The sequence below is a fragment of the Culex quinquefasciatus genome, chromosome 3 (assembly GCF_015732765.1).
Source record: "Culex quinquefasciatus strain JHB chromosome 3, VPISU_Cqui_1.0_pri_paternal, whole genome shotgun sequence".
In the NCBI taxonomy this organism is placed as follows: Eukaryota; Metazoa; Arthropoda; class Insecta; order Diptera; family Culicidae; genus Culex; species Culex quinquefasciatus.
Genome location: NC_051863.1, coordinates 9044426 through 9062358, shown reverse-complemented (window position 1 = coordinate 9062358; position 17933 = coordinate 9044426). Strand labels below are relative to the sequence as shown.

Sequence of the window (17933 nt, the reverse complement as noted above, 5' to 3'; positions counted from 1 at the left end):
AAATCGTCAAAAATGTCCAAGGTTGCTATGAGAACACATTTAAACTTTTTTTTTTAATCTGTTTTCAGGGCATTACAATAAACATTTTCGATATCTCAACACTGCTTTGACCTCAAAATTTTTGTATCATGTAAAAAGTCGTAAGTTTTTTTATTTTTGTATTTTCTCAAAAACCAAAACTTTAAAATCAACTCGATGTTTAGATAAAAACGCTCAGAAAGTTTGACAGGCCGCTTTGTGCATGGCAAAATTTTGAGCTTAAATCGTCTCTATCTCATTTTATTCATGAAATATCTTCATGATACTTTTAGGAGGGATTGAAAATTATCCTTTAAATGATTTAAATAATTTCCTTTAGTATGAAATTTTAGGATACTTGTATGTATCCCCTTAAGACGATTTTTGCAATAATACTTTATTTTAAAAGGCAAATTAAATAAAAAAAATCACTACACATTTTTTTCAGCAAAGTAAATTTTTTTGCAATTTCACATTTTTTGACCTTGTTTTTTTCTTTTCTTGAATTACAGCTTTTTGTAGTATTAATAATTAGAGACTTTTCTCATATTTGGGTTTCATTTTTTAACTGATGTTTTTAAAAGTCAAAAATAAAACTATTTCAAGGCAAATAGATTAAATAAGGTAAGACGGGGTTTCCAACTGTTTAAATAAGGTAAGACGGGGTTTCCAACTGTTTAAAAAAATAGCACAAACCGGATTTCATATAGAGATTTTAATAAAACTGTAAATATGACAATTTTTTGGGCAAATTTCACTGGTTTTCTTTCTGTGGAATTGTGAAGCATGCCAAACTATACCGAAAAACTCTTGGAAAGCGAAAATATTTTTTTCTAAAAATGAAATTCAACCAAATGCATTTTTTGGTTCAGTATAACCCTACAGAGAAAACTCCGGTGAAATTTGACCGGAACAGGGTCACATTTACTCTTTTCATAAAAACTCCATATAAAATCCGGGTTGCTTACAAACTATTTTTTGACAGCCTGAAATTCGGCCTTACCTTTTCTTATTTCCATTCTTTGAATATTACTTAAAGTTTGCTGCTCTATTCATTTAACATGCTTTCATAATTCATAGAATCAAGCATAAAATTTGAAAATGTCTATAAAAAGTATTTTTAGTAGGGCGTTCAGTTTTCCCCGGCCTAAAATTTGCCATAATACGGTGAAAATATTTTTCAAATTCCGGAAGTTCCCAGGATCCAAGGATTCCGGGATATTTTTGAAATGGTCATAAAACCCATTTATCAACACAATTTTTTAGTTTTTTATGCTTTAATCCAAAGAATATTTGCAATGTATAAAATTATTCAAAATTTTAATTATGTTAAACATGCTTATTATTTTAAATTGATCTCAATTCTTTATCAAATGTGATTAAAATTAAGCAAAGCAAAGCAATCCACTTTAACGACCCCCGGGTCTCTGTTGCAAATTTCTGCTCATTTCTAGGCGTCCGAAGATTATGTGTGGTGTGTCACTCAAAGCCTATTTCACGCAAATGGACCGACGTTTTACTTCCCCATTCGATAGAAGGCAAATCTCGTCTCGAAAAATGCCACCGAACCCAGGCCATACTGGGTTTAACTTGGCATCTTATTTTAAAAAATATCTTTTGCTTACTTATTTTAAATGACTAGAAAAGTTTAAAAATTTAAGTTTGTTGTAATTTTGATGATGTAAGGAGAAAATTGCATTCTGTCAATATTAAAATTTAAGTTCAAATGTTGATAACTTATTTAAAAAAAAAGGATTTTTAAATTATCTCTATCTGCATTTCAGTCACTACTGCTAACTTGGGCAAATCAGGACTGTAGTCTGAGTTGGGACATTCAATTTAACACCATTAAATTTGGAAAATGTTGTACTTATATTGTTTGTATTGTTCTTGTTTTAACCGAAATCAACCTAAAATATCAACATATGTTGCGAAAGATACGGCTTCAACAGCTGTCCTAATTCAAAAATATTTAAAATAACATTAAAATTTTTGCAAGAGTGATTTTGCAGATCTGTTCCCAAATATTTCAACATAAAATCCTTAATAGAACAATTTTATGCTGATTATGGCCAGTTCAAATTTGAATTTTCAGTAAGAAGCTATCGAAACAAAATAATACTATGAAATTATATCAGCTTTTTGAAATTATATGGTGGGGAGCTTTAACTTCAAGGAAAATTCTTAAATTGCAAAATTATGTACAGCCAAACTGCCCACCATTGAAAAAACGGCTGATATCCACTTTTGACAAAAACGAGATATTAGCACGATGTTCCAACGCATCTTCTGAAACTTGAATTTTACTGAAATAGTGTTTAGACTTGGCTGACGATGCGAAAAACCAAACGGCTAATATGCCACTCTTATGTAAAATGGCCTTGACGGAGATTTTGCGACAATCACTAAAATGCGTTTTTCTCGGAATACTTGATTTGGCATAATAGCCGAATTTTCAATCATGGGCAGCAAAAGAGTCAATATCATAGAAACAAATTGAAAAGTCTTTTTCGATTTCACATGTCAAGTGCATATTTAAACAAATTTTAAAATTCTGTTTAGATTTATTGTTACTTGAAAATGCAATTCACTAAATCAATTATTCAAACACATTTGGAAAACAAACAAATCGATATTTTTTTATGCAATATTTTCAGTTACTGGCAGCAATCTGCAGTATAAAGTATAAAAATTTCAACTTAAATAAGTTTCAATTTTAAAGCTAAAACAATTAAATTTAAAAAAGAATTTTTTTCCAAGAACATAAAGTTAAATAAATAAAATAAAACAGAAACCTAAATTATTTCCATTTAAACAACCCCAGACATCACTTTTGCATCGCAAAATGGAACACACACTACACTCATCTACACGTACACACACTCTCCAACACGCACCAACATTTCCCCCCTTTATTTCCAGCGAACCATAACAATCACCATAATGATGATTGCGGGAAAAAAATAATCGTTTTCCATTTTGGGGTGGTGGCCAGGCCCCGCCACCCATTTTCGCGCGTCAGATTTGCTTGGCTTCGTTCATTGCCCCCCCTGGTCACGTTTGCTTTATTTTATTTTTATTTTTTTCCCCCGACACATGACGGAAGTTCCGGTCACTTCCGGGAGAGAACGGGGGAAGGGAAAAGTCCGTGAGTGACATTTTTGGCGAACAATAAAACTGCCATAATAATAAGCGCCACGGGCGAGCGGTGTGAAACAAAAGCCCTGGAAGGCTGAGAGACAGTGAAGAGTTCAATTGAGCAATTGGGAGCTTTAAGTGTTTAAGTGATGGTGTACGCCGCGAGGTCGATTTGGTTTGTGTTTGGTTTGATGTTTGTTGAATTGTGCATCTCTTCAATATTTTTTTAAATGAAACTATTTAAAAACTTTTGCAACGAAAAATGTTTTTTTTTTCGCTTGAATGCCAATAAAATCAGTTTTTTTAAAGTCTGTTGTTTGTCTGCTTATTTCATGATTGAATGATTCAAAATTAAAAAAAAAAAACTCAAACAACAATGTTTTGCTGCAGCTCAAGAGGAGCAAACAACATTTTATTGATTGATGTAATCTCAGCCATTATTAATGAAGAGATAGCAGATTTTTGCACCAGTTGTCATCATAATTTGCTGGCTGCACTGCTGAATAATTCTCTATGTTTTCGCAAATCGACTTATCTTATTTAATGTTCCATTTGGATCAGAAGACCAGAATACTTCACGATTCCCGAGATTTTAGAAGGTTTCCCCGAAATTGCTGGTTTTCTAGAATAAATATCAATATTCCCAACTTTTTCCTTGTAAACAAGCTATGGAAATGCATGAATATAAATTAAGGTTTCAAAGAAATCAATTTCATTCAATTAATTTTTAATATTTCATTTTTTATATTTGAACTCCTCAAGTTCCACTGATATTCTAGAGTGAGACTTTTTAAATTCCGATAAATTTTTTAAAAAATGTAACATTGTAAAACATAGTAAAAACACTTTCAGCTAGTAAAAAACAAGCTTAAAGTTATGAAATAAATTAAAAAAAGAGGAAAAAGTGTGAAAATATTATGATTGCTCGCTTCAAACCCGATTTCCTGGTAATTTCGCTTAGCTTTAAAATTGGACAATTCACCTAATTTGGTCGTTATCGTTCTTTCGATAATTCTTTCAGCGATAATCGTATCGCTGAAAATGAACGATAACTTTTTTTTTTAATCATAAACATCGACTTTATCTAACCATATCATGTTCAATTTTCAATGCTTTCATTAAGAACATATTTAAAAAATGTAGTAAGTTTCAAAGTATAAATACTCAAAATTGTTAAAGAAAAACCGATTTTGTTTTAAATAACTCCAATTTTTATAAATACCAATAAGGGTATCAAACAAACTGAAATTTTTTATGCTTTTCTACATTTTTAGAGTTTTTTCCCGAAAAATACAGGAGTTTTCACAAAACACCGATTTTTTCAAAATTCTAAAATTTTCAAAAAATGCAATCGAAGGAAGCAACATTTTTTAATTCGTTTTCATTTTTTTTTTTGAAAAATCTAAAATTTCACAAAATACTAAAATTTTTGAAATTTGCAATATGAACATCAAACAAACCTTAATCTGGTATGCTTTTTCACATTCTTAGAGTTTTTTTTTTTCAAATAAAACAAATTTTAGTAATTTCTTTGCTGATTTGGAATATTTGAGTTTTTGTTAAATACAGTATATTGTGAAAATTTGAGTGTTTCAACAGAAAAAAAATGTTTGATACCGTAAAGGCAAATTATAAAAAAAATGAGTACATTCGAAAAAATACAATATTCTGTGAAAAATTTAGTTTTTGGCGAAAAAAAACTTTTATATACTGAAAATGCATACCAAAATTCTCATCTTTTGATACCCATTTTGGAAATTAAGAAAATTTGAGTGCTTTAGAAAAATACGTTATATTCAGAAAATTTTAGTATTTTCCAAAAAAACACTAAAATAAAACTAAATTTTGCTTCGTTTGAAACGTATAATGCAAATCATGAAAATTTATGTGTTTTTAAAAAATACGGTAATTTGTTAACAATTTTGACTTTTTATACTTTGAACTCCAAAAAATATATTCTTATTAAAAGTATCAAAAATATATTATGATTTTAAAGAAGAGTTATCTTTACTGTCAGCAATGCGATTATCGCCGATAGAATTTTCAAAAATAAGATAACGATAAAGATAGCTTACCGTTATCGTTATCGAGTTTTCTAAGCTCTACCCATTTAGCTTGGCATGTTCAATCTATGATATCTTAGTTTTATTTTGTAAAAATAACTCGAGTGAAATTCAGTCAACGTTTGAAAAAATTCCAGATTTTTTTAAATCGTGATTAACATTTGATTAGGGTCAAAGCAACTTTGAACAAAAAAAAAATTTCAGGTGGTTGAGCAATTTAACACTTGTTTAACAAAAGTGTTTTTTGATTCCAAGTTCAATTTTAACATCCAAAAACCTAAATTTTCAAAACTTTCCAAATATAACTAGGGGAAATTCTCGTATCTTTGGCAGGTTAATCACTCGCACCTAATTCCATCCAATTTGCTGATTTTTACTATTTAAACAACTAAATTTGCAAAACTTTTGATATAAACTTGCTTGCTCACTTCTTATTGAGCTATTTATCACTCGATTTCAGTTAAAAACGCTTTTAATTAGCTTTGATTGAATGTCAAAGTTCTTACCTGCCAACATTAGAGGCACGCTGGAATTAGATGCTGTTCCCCTATTTAAAAAACAATCATAACTTGGCGAGAAACAAATCGTCTTTATTGCTCAAAAGTTCCTTTGGTGTAAAGTTTGTTTTAAAAAATGTGATAAAATTTAATTACCTATTTAACATAGGGATTTTTCCGTTGACCTATTTTTCCAGATTAATCCTAATCATAACGTACAACTTTACGGGGGGCATAACAAAATATATAAAAATTTGAATAACAGGCCCTATTTTTTTAAATGTGGCTGAAAAAAAAGTTTTGAAATGCATTTTACACGATTTTGCAATCATTAGATTTAAAAAATATAAGATTTGACGAACACAAAAAGTTTAGCGAAAAAAAACTTTTTACGGTGCTATGCATCGAACAGTTTTAAAAGGGTTTTGGAATAAATCCAATCTAGCTCAAAATTATTCTTCAAAGGAGAATGTATTTTGAATTGATAACAGTTGATTGCCCTTTCAATTGAAATTTTTAAGTTTTTTGAAAAACATTTTTTTTGTCCCCGATTTTTCGGGTCGATTATTAAGGGGTGGGTGACAAAAACATTTAAAAATGTTTGTACCAGCATGTCAGCGACATTCAAAATATCAAAAAAGCCTTTCTATACTAAATTTGCTTTTAACAATAATTCAGATAAATTTTTTCACAATAAAACTGGCAATCCTGCCAAATGAATTCTGACTCCCTTGTGTCATGGCTAAAATAGTATATTTTTGGTTATTTTAAAATAAAAAATAATGTGAAAAATGTTTGAATAAAAATGAGGGGTTTTAAGTGTCAGAATTGAATTCCAAGTTTTTCTAAGGGACCATCCATAAACACTTTCCTTAAAATGGTGGACTTTCTCTCACCTTGTAAACTAAATTCAAAAAATTCTATGGCCTAGTTAGATCAGTTAGTTTTTTGTTTGGGCATTAGGATAGCTAAATGAGTGTGTGTATGTGTGGGTGTGTTTGTTTTGATAAATAATATTTAAATATATCCCAATTCTACGCCAGTTCAAGAAAAGTTATAAGTTGAGTGTACAGGTAATAATAATTTCTGGGTCGAAAATCCAGCTAAGGAACAGACATGGAAAATCTAACGAAACAACGAATGAATGGCTCCTTTTTACATAAGAATGCATGAATAAAAATTATTTGAAATATCATAAAATGTAAAAGCTAGAGAACTTTTCTGCTGGTAATATCCCATTGTCTCCCAGCTCAATCGATTGAATCGCTCATCAATTCCCCCACCCAGTTTTCTCCACCCCTTAAAAAATATGTCGACGGTTGATCCACGGGAAGATTACATCACCATCATCGCCGAGTTCTGGCCATTTTTATCGCATCGCTCTTGTCCAGATTATTTTTCGATTTTTATTTCGCCGCCGCCGACGTGAAAATGAAGTGGAAATTGAATTAAAATAAATTATCGAGCCATTTATTTCTTTTTTTTTCTCTGCGTGCCTGTTGTTGTCATCATCCATTGTTTTCGGGGGGGATTTTTTTTCCAGCTATTTTTATTTTATTCAAATTGCACTTAATTTTGTCGAGCATCTCCTGGGCCACCGCGGTGGTGCTGCCACCTTCCGGCCCACTTTTCTTTCATGTGGTATTTTCCATTAACTGGCGGTGCTTTATTGAATTGGGTGTGCTCTACACGGAGGGAAATGAAAACAAAGCCAGCCCGCACGTAATGAAAATTACAAACGCGTCACTTCCGTCCGAGCCACTTCCAGGGAGAAAGGCGAAATTTTTTGGTTGCGATTTTAATCAAAATCCGGGAAATCACTTTATTTTTTGCGCAAAAAATATGTTTTGTTGCTCGAAATGGAATTCCATCTCGATGGAAAATAAAAACTCTGAAAGACTCGCCCATTTTGGCAATTTAAATTTAATTAAAAATAAATTAACTTTATCGCCTCTCTTATCGCTCATTTTATGCTTTATTTATTAATACTTCATACAGCGTTTTTCCTCTGTTTTTATTTAAATTAATTTTTCCATATCAAAAATAGTCTTTTTGGTTGCATCATTACATTTTTATCATTTTCACTACTCTTTCGCTCTCTTTCCCACATTTTTTTTTGTTTTTGCTTAATTTCATCAATCCACGCTCGTTGACTCACGCTGAATGGACAAACATAACACCCCCCGCAGCAGAACAAGTTTGGGGCAGGAAAATCGAATTAAAATTTAATCACCATTCAATGGGCAAACGACAAAACAGATGCCTCGCTGCACATGGTAATTGATTTAACCAGAAACAAAAACACGAAATTCAATAAACATCTGCAATAACCTTTTTCTTCCGTTTTTTTGTCGCTCTCACAAAAAAAAAGTGGACCGATTTCTCTGTTTGTGATGCTATTTCGCCTGCATGTATGCAATCGTGGCGCTGTAAGTTTCCCCAATAGATGGCGCCACTTTTTCCCCTTTCTTTCTTTCATGATTTGTTTGAATGTGTGTGTGTGTTTTTTTAACTGCTGCTTAAATGGCTAACGGTCACCTTCAAAAAACGGTGCCCCTAACTTGCAGCATGGCTCCCAGAAGAAGGACGATGGCTGCTGGCACGCAGGTTGTGAGCAAGCTGGGGTGACTTCGACCGCTGGCGTTCGAGTCCCGGTGCGTGACGCTCAGGTCGCGGATCTCGGTGTCTGTGGAAGAGTTGGTAAGCAAATGATTTTGAGAATGCTATGTTTTTTGAAGGTAGTTTTTTACTCTATAGAGGAGAAAAGCAACTCGCGACAAAATTTTGAGGCTAGGAATTTTGACAGGTATGATTTTCATAAAGTGTTCGCCTCCTTTTCTCTCCTCCAAAAAGCTGGGAACGAGGTAGCTGTCAAACTAGGCCAAAATGTTAAAGTCACTCACAAAATGAACTTTGAGTGATTTGGGTTCATTTCTCCTCTATTGCATGGTACGTTTTTAAAAATGAAGGATATGAACACTTTGTTCACGGTTCTCATTTTTATGAACGCATGTTCACGATTTTGGGAACTCATTTTTTCTCCGTGTAGTAAATTTTATTTATTTGATTCTTATTTTTTATTGAATAAAAATTAAAATGAAGAGAAAAAAGTTTCAGATGAATCATTGAATCATTCTGAAAATGTATGTAGAACAAGCCAAACCCGACTAACTTCGTCTTGTCTTTTTTAGTTTCTTGACGTTTTTAGCATGTTTGCTTTTTTAGCCTCCTGTGATAAAAATTTGATTTTACGTAACATTTCCCAAACAATCTGCAGATTTTCCGGAATCGGTTCCAGAGTGACCAAAGTTGTCATTTTTTGGCGTAAGAACCTTCTTTGGACTGATACGAACCCAACGCAACAAAGAACACCTCGATCCGACGCTCCGTTTTGAACTGATTTGCGTTCGAACAAAACCGTCGATTTTTTTTTTATTTTTTTTTTTTTGTATCATTAGTTTGTCCATATAATTTTCCAAACAAATTTGGCAGCTGCCCATACAAAAATGATGCATGAAAATTCAAAAATCATTATTAGAGCGTCCAATTTCCCGGGGTTACAGAATTCCCGGGAAACGGGAAATTTTATATTTATCGAAAATTGTTCTGATCTATATTCTTCAACAAAATTGTATAAAATAGCAATTTAATGATCAAAATAAGTGCGAGGGTCAATTAATGTTTAAACCGCTTGCAGAAAAAAAAAGAAAATATAAAAAAAAAATCTATATTTATAGGCTGTTTCATATTAATTCCGCTTACGCTCTGTTAGCTCAAGTGTAAATTCTTTATATTAAACTGTAAAAACTTTTAAGCAAATCAACCAAATACTTCTGGCACAACCCTCTTTGAAACATCAAATGATATTATTTTTTTTAATTTTCATTCAATTTGGCCATGGTTACATAATCGTGAAAAAAAAAACTTAATTTTGATCTTGGCAAAAAAGAGGTACCATATTTCGATTAAAAAACTAATCATAATTATAATAGTTAATTTTTATTCCAAAATATCGTAATTTTTGTTGCTTTACGAATAAACAAGATCCCAGTTGTAAAAACTTCAGAAACCAAGTCAGAAACTAATCTTATCTGAAATATACCTTGACGTGAAATTTTCAGAAGAAATGAAAAGTTATAAGAACATGAAATTGAACTAAATCAAATAAAATTGAGTGTTTTTATTTCATTATGAAAATTAAAAAAAATGTGCCAAGTAGTAAGGAAAATGTAAACTTCCGCTTGAATTTCGCGAAATTTACACATTTCCCGGGAAACGGAAAACATTTTTTTCCGGGAATTCCCGGGAATTTTTTTTCCCAGGACGGGAAATTAGACGCTCTAATCTGTATCTTTTGAAGGAATTTTTTGATCGATTTGGTGTCTTCGGCAAAGTTGTAGGTATGGATACAGACTACACTGAAAAAATAAATGATACACGGTAAAAAAAATTGGTGATTTTTTATCTAACTTTTTGTCACTAAAACTTGATTTGCAAAAAAAAACACTAGCTTTATTTTTTTATCATTTTTGATATGTTTTAGAGGACATCAAATGCCAACTTTTCAGAAATTTCCAGGTTGTGCAAAAAATCTTTGAGCGAGTTATAAATTTTTGAATCAATACTGATTTTTTCACAAAATCGAAAAATTGGTCGCAAAAATTTTGCAACTTTATTTTTCGATGTAAAATTAAATTTGCAATCATAAAGTACTTAAGTGAAATTTTGATAAAGTGGACCGTTTTCAAGATAAATCCATATTTAGGTGACTTTTTTTTTCAAAATAGTCGCAGTTTTTCATTTTTTTAAATCAGTGCACACAAGCTGAGAAAATTCTCTATATTTTGCTTTCTGGGACTTTGTTGATACGCCCTTTAGTTGCTGAGATATTGAAATGCAAAGGTTTAAAAACAGGAAAATTGATGTTTTCCACCCAAACAACAAACCATGTTCTAATGTCGATATCTCAGCAACTAATGGTCCGATTTTGAATGTTAAACTATGAAACATTCGTGAAATTTTCCGATAATTTTGAAAAAAATATTTTAAAATTTTTAAAACCAAGACTATTATTTTAAAAGGGCGTTATACTGAATATTAAGCCCTTTAGAAATGTTAGTCTTGGTTTGAAAAAAAATGAAAATATTTTTTTCGAAAAGATCGGAAAATTTCACGAATGTTTCAAATTTAAACATTGTAAATTGGACCATCACTTACTGAGATATTGACACTAGAAAATGGTAGGTTGTTTGGGTTCGACATAGAAAACATAATTTTTTCTGTTTTTTAACCTTTGCATGGCAATATCTAAGGGTCGTATAAACAAAGTTCAAAAAAGCAAAATATAGAGAATTTTCTCATCTTTTCAGAAATATTTTTTTCAAAGGTGGGCAAACATGGGCACTAATTTAAATAAAAAAAGAAAAACTGCGACTATTTTCAAAAAAGTTACCTAAAAATGGTCTTAACTTGAATAAGGGATGCGGGTTTTGGTCGGATATATTCGTTATCCGGATATCCGGATATCCGAATCCGGATAGATGATCTGGATAATATCCGGATACATGGATATCCGGATAATTATCCGTAATTATCCGCTATCCGGATATTTTTTTCATCTAAATCGAAGAGGGGTCGGGGAACTGCTGTGTGAAAAAAAGTTATGAGAATCAAACTCATCACCTCCCGCTTACAAGGCGGAACCCGTAACCCTACGGCCACAGTAACCCGGCAGTTGGCGAAGAATGAGCACCAAAATCATTCAAAATTTCCACAACTATTAAATTTTGTTGAAAATATCCGGATAGTACGGATAGTGCGGATAATTATCCGGATATCCGGTGATCCGGATAACGGATATCCGCACGGATCATTATCCGGATATTCGGATATCCGGATATGCGGATAGCCGCATCCCCAACTTGAAAACGGTGTAATTCATAAAAATTTCACTAAAGGGCTTCTTGATTGCAAATTTGATTTTACATCTAAAAATGAAGTTGAAAAATTTTTGCGACCAATATTTCGATTTTTTGGAAAAATCAGTATTGAATCAAAAACTTATAACTCGGTCAAAAATTTTTTGCAAAACCTGGAAAAAAGGAAAAAAATAAAAGGAAAAAAATAATAAAAATAGTGTATTTTTTTGCAAATCAAGTTTTAGTGGCAAAAAATTAATTAAAAAATCACCAAAAAAATTTTACCGTGTATCATTTTTTTTCAGTGTAGTCCGAATCCATACCTAAAACTTTACTGGCTTCTTTGGGCATACCGAAGGCACCAAAAAAGTATCAGTCAGATTAAAAAATATAAAAATTAAAATTCTTAACAAAGACTGACTCTGACTGAGGTCGGAGGGTGGGCAAAAAAAATCAAAAAAATCATTCTGGTGTTGGCGAGCAGTTTTGACGAAAAAGAAAAAAACTTCTGGGAAATAAAGGCCGAAACGTCGGTCGAGTAGAATAAAAAAAAACTGTTTTTCTTTTCGACAAAACTGCTCGCCAAAACCAGAAAGATTGAAAATAATCAGTCGTTGCGAACTCAATTAAAAAAAAAATTATGTAACTAGCTAGAATTGTAAATTTTCAATTAAAAAACTGTACAGTTGATTTATAATGATTTGATTTTGAAAAAAAATGATTCTCGTTTTTGCCTTCCTCACCTCACTGAGGCAAGGCTATAAAATCACTCAAAAATTGAACTTTTTAAATAAGCCTCCCAGATATACCTTTACGTATACATATCGACTCAGAATCAAATTCTGAGAAAATGTCTGTGCGTGTGGATGGACGTAGAATTTTTTTCTCACTCACTTTTCTCGGAACTGGCTCGACCGATTTTGTCCGGATCTATGTTTTTGGATTTGCCTTCAGGTTCTTTAAGTCTTTTTTAAATTTCATCCGGCTTGGTGCAGTACTTTAAAAGATATGTTCGAAAAACTGTTTTGGTTGATACTAAAAAGGGTCATTATTTACATAATTTGAAAGCTCCGGCGAATAGCTGTCGGAACTTTACGCTCAGTGCACGCACACAAACACTGCAGTGCTTTCAAATGGTTCATTAAATTTATCATACCTATGGCAGCACTCAGATGTATAGTGTCTTTACTAAGTAAGCGTTAGCCAAAGCTTTCGTAGTGTGTGGTTGCAAGGCTTTTAGGAGGAAGGCAGCAACCACCTTCCGGTGGATTAAGTAACGTTTTTTTTATGGTGCTGCATATCGAAAATTTACTAAAGTTCAAATGATTTATGCTGAACCCGTTCATACTAAATTTTATTCTATGGTAATGGTGTGAGTGACAAAAACTTTGTCATTTCATTTTCTCACTTCTAGCACAGCAATTATTTTAACCAGTACACAAACTTTGCCCAAATTTTCTCATCATATGACAAAAATCTTTTAAATTTCTTTACTGCGAATAAAATTCAAAGAGTAATGTTATTTTATCGTTTGACCCTTTTATCGAAGACTTTGAGTGATCGGATCAAAGAACTTCGAATTAAATAAAATGAAACAAGCATTGATAGTAATTGTCTAAATTAATCGGAAAGCTCACATTTCTAGTGCAAACTGATCTAATCTAATTGAACACAAGCGCAGCTAGTCCGAAAAAAAGCATCTTGGGAGAACTTGTGGTTAGAAAACGTCACAAGATCTGACCCAAGTAACATTTTTTTCCAGGAGTTCTACAAGAGCTCTTCAAGATAGCTACAGCATAGCAGTTTGGACCGCGGTAGGATAAAATTCTCTTCAAAACTTCTTCAGGAGTTTGGAAGAGTACTTGAAGAGAGTTTTATCCTACCGCGGTCCAAACTGCTATGCTGTAGCTATCTTGAAGAGCTCTTGTAGAACTCCTGGAAAAAAATGTTACTTCGGGAAAAATGTGAAACGGTCAAATTTGGAACATTGACTGTCTTTTGTCTAATTTTTAGACTAAAAACATTTCAAAAACTTTTAAAGATATAGTTCGGTTGATTTAAGAATGACGTAAAACCCTAAATAATTTTTCGAAATAATAATAATTTTATTTTATTTCTTGTATAATCAAACCAAATAAATATGATAGCGTTAAAATATATCCTAGGGATTAAAGCGCAAAATGAAAGAAATAACTGCAAATTATATAGCTCTCGTAATCACACTTACCTGTGTTTGATGTGGTGAACAGAAAGCTTTCGGAGAAATCACTCCAACCATACCGGTTTCTAGAAATGCCATTCCCAGATGCGAGTTATTTTTGCCATTTCAGTGGCAAATGTGACACATGGAGTGGGGAATGGTGGAGGGTGTTCGTTGAAAGCAGCATGAAACGAGTAATTAGAAGAGGAAAAAATGTTGTAGGATTATATTTGGGTTTATGGCTTTGGTTTCATGCTAGTTAAATTTACTGTGGTTTTGAAAATATGTGCAATACCCACTCGAAAATAAACTATTCCATCGATAATTCAATAACCCAACCCAAATCATGACTCCTCAACCACGTAAGTAAAAAAGGGTCACCCACCGCCACCGCTCCCGGGCCCGGCTGGCAGCTGTCCTTAATTTTGGCATCTTCAAGAGTTACGACCTAGCGCACCGTTTGACCTTTTCCTGTCCCGAGAATCGATACGAAGCCCAACCAACCCAAGCCGAAAACCTCAGGGCCATGATTTACGGTTATTAATATTCCATTTTCCCATTTTGCCGTGGCTGCCATCTGCCAAAGATAGATCATCCCTTCGAACCGATTGGGCCAGATGTACTGGTGGTGGTGGCCCTATTAAAACCCCGGAACGATCGATTAGGAAAGCATTCCGGGATTCACCAGGACGACGACGACGAAACCAAAAGATGGCAATAATAATTTGTCACTGGTAATAGCTGTCAGGCCGACATTCCCCACTAGAAGAAGGTTGAGAGTTCTGCCTCCTCGAGCTGTTCGAACTACGACGACAAAAAAGCTCTCCCACAAAGCTCACTTTTATTCAATCAGGCACGTTCGACGACGAGCTTTTCTTGTCAATTTTCTCCAACCACTTCTTCTGAAGAGTCGTGTGCAGCAATGCATCGATAATGATCCATGGTGCATGACGGTCGACGTCCCGAGCCTTTTTTTGCTCCCCCTCCAACATGCAATGCAATGCCAATTGGAACAGAGACCTGTGGGAACTTCGGTCGTCGTGGTGTTTGGGCCTTGCTGATGTGACACCCACCGGAACAGTATGCAAAAACCACATCAGTATTGTCAGACCTGACCTCCCCATTGGATCCAGTCCAGCCACCGCCATCCACAAGCGCAGAAGCAGAACTAGCGAGAGAACAAACGTAAACCCCGGGTGCAATCCGACGGATGATTACGGATTGTGGTTCTGGGATTGTGACCTGCTGGGATGGCGGTTTGGACGGCATCAGCTGCCTGCACTCGCCAGGACAAGATTAGATGGAATGGGACTAGTGTTGGACGATGGGGCGGTGAACTAGGGGTGCCACGAATCAGATTCGAATGTTTTATATCTATTTGTTATATTGATAAAAAAAATCTTGTGGTGATAGTTTTATAGAAAAGCAAAGAAAAAATACTGAAACATTTTAAATCTTCAAAAATATCAATGCTTCTTTATTTAAGACTGTTCCCAAAATTGTAAAGATTGATATTTCTCAATCCCCTTATAATACCTATAAAGTCACATTATTCTCTCTAAGCAGTATCTTGAAGGTTTAATACAATTGTTTTATTTCTATTTTTTTAATTGGCTCAAACTTTGTGGGGGCCTTCCCTATGACCAAATAAGCTATTTTGTGTCATTGGTTCACCTTACAAGTCTCCATACAATATATTCTTATTTACTATCCAGGTTACTATACTACACTGAAAAAATATTATGTTTTCAGTTATGAGCAATGTAATTAGCATATATCTGCAAGCCCATACATCCAATTGAAATGTGGTCAAAGACAAACTGATGGGAAATTTGACGAGCTTTCCGGTAAAAATATTTTTGAGACTGAAAAATCAAGTCTGTCATATAGAAATTGCCAAAAAACCATCAAAAAACCTATTTTTCAACATTTTTATTTTTAAACCCGCTGTAATTTCACAAGGATTGGACTTAGGACAAAGGTCAATATGGAGACTTTTATGTAAAATTGTCTGGAAAATCGATTCCCATATTCGGCTTTTGAAAATTTTGACGTTTAAAGCACTTTTCAAAAAAACAGTTTCAGTAAATGATTTTTGTATTTTTTTAGGTGAGTTGCTCCATCCTGCATTTTTCTTGAGTCTTTTTGTAACATTTTGGGCTATTTTCACAAAAAAAATTAACCAAAAAAAAAATCGTGGACTCACCTTCAAACTTAACTTTTAAGCTTAAAAATTGAAAAATCGCATAAAAGAGGAATGTTTTTTTCTTTCAGTGTATTTTTTTCAGAAAGCCCGTCAAATTTCCTACAAGTTTGTCTTTGACCACTTTTTGATGCGATACAACGGCTTTGAGATACAGCAATATTTAAATTACGAAATACAAAAATATCTCAAATGTCAATATCGAGTGTAACTGGCTCCATATACACAAAAATGGATTATATATGCCTAGGATAACATGTCTACAAAGTTTCATTGAAATCGGAGAGGGTCGGGTACAACCGATTCCCTATTTGACGTGGAATTGCTCTATGCAAAAGTTTTCAAAATATTGTTTCCGAAAAGATTGGAAATTTCACGAATGTTTCATGTTTTTACGTTATCGAAAAGCTGCAAATATTTAGCTGACATCAAACTTTCTTGAAATCGGGGCTTTCTATCAAAAATTCTTCGAAGAATTTTTCGATTGCAAGTTCAATTTTACATAAAAATAGATCAAAAAATGGTGTGCAAGAAATTTCACATTTTTTCAAAAGTTCAAAACTCGGTGGCAGATTTTTTGACCATACTTGTCTATGGCTCAAAAGTTGCGGGTTTTGTCCCCTAAAACATGTCAAAAAATTTCGAAATAAAAAAATACGTATTTTGAGCTGTAGTTTTGCAAAAAGCAGTTCTATCATAAAATTTAAAAAAGTTAAATATTTCGAAAAATGTAACCTGGAATCACCTTTAATTTGAGAACTATAATTTTTACCAAAAGAAAAAAATAACTCAAAGTCTTTTCGATTGCAATTTGTAATAGCATTTAAAAATGTTTTTGTAATTTTATCTGATGTTTACATAAACATCCAAAGATGCCTGTTTATGCCAGTGTAAGGCATCATATTAAAACAAAAATCAACCTAGTTAATAATAACAAGTAAAATGCAAAATCGGAAAAAACCTGAAACCTGGGGTGGATTAAATGATTCACAAATGCTACAAGGAGGGATCTAAATTAGAAAAAAAATGCTTCGTTATTTATGGATGCCGCCTAAGGAAAAACAATTTAGCAAATAATAACGTTTTCAAGCCTTCAATTTGGTGTATCTATTCACGTTTCACGTTTTTTTTTTGAATAACTTTATTGCATTTTTAATTTTAAACCATATTTAGCATATTTTAATCATTAAAAAAAATTAGTTTCCATGTCAAATCGACCAGACGAAATTAACACCATTTCCAATCTGTTTATAAGTTTCAAGGCTGATTTTTCTTACTTAAGGGGATACATACACGTAAATTGGCTAAAATGTCAGAGGTTGATATGAGCAAACATTTCAACTTTTTTTTAAAATATGATTTCAGGGTATTAAAAGTTACATTTTCATCTTTTAGTAAAATATATATGAAGACATTTGGATGTACCATTTCCGAGATATAGCTATTTTAAGTTAGTAGTTTTAAAAAAACGGGTGCCACGATAACTCAACACTGCGTTGACCAAATCGGTTCAAAATTTTGGTGATGACTCACTAAACGGGTCCCGTTTGCATGACGAAGGTCGATTCTCAAAAAGTTTATTTAAAAAAAAAAAATAAAAATATTTTTCTGTTTTTCATTTAAAAAAATCAACAGTTTTTGATTTTTGTAATTTAAAAACCTAAATTTCAAAATCGGGTTTCGTCATGCACACGGGATATGTCTTGAGAGTCCGTACTCCAAATTTCAGCCAATTTGGTCCATCCCATCTCGAGATATCGTGGCATTCGCAAATCAACTCGGTGTTTTGAGAAAAACGCTCACAAAGTTTGACGGTTCGCTTTGCGCATGGCAAAACTTTAAACTTAAATCGTCTTCGACTCACTTAAATCATGAAATAACTTTATGAAACTTTTA

The 17933-nt window shown here is 32.9% G+C and overlaps 1 protein-coding gene across 5 annotated transcripts in view; it reads right to left on the bottom strand.

Annotated features, from left to right (window-relative positions):
* Window positions 1–6973: 6973 nt before the first annotated feature.
* LOC6041749 (hemicentin-1) overlaps window positions 6974–17933 on the bottom strand; it is a 321332-nt gene continuing 310372 nt past the window's right edge. For all 5 annotated transcript variants that reach the window (XM_038258593.1, XM_038258592.1, XM_038258596.1 and 2 more), the window contains 2 exons: window positions 13862–13920; window positions 6974–8402 (listed from right to left, as the gene is read on the bottom strand). In XM_038258593.1, coding sequence (XP_038114521.1) covers window positions 8257–8402; window positions 13862–13920 — 205 coding nt within the window. In that variant the 3' untranslated portion in view covers window positions 6974–8256. The remainder of the gene's footprint in view (window positions 8403–13861; window positions 13921–17933) is intronic.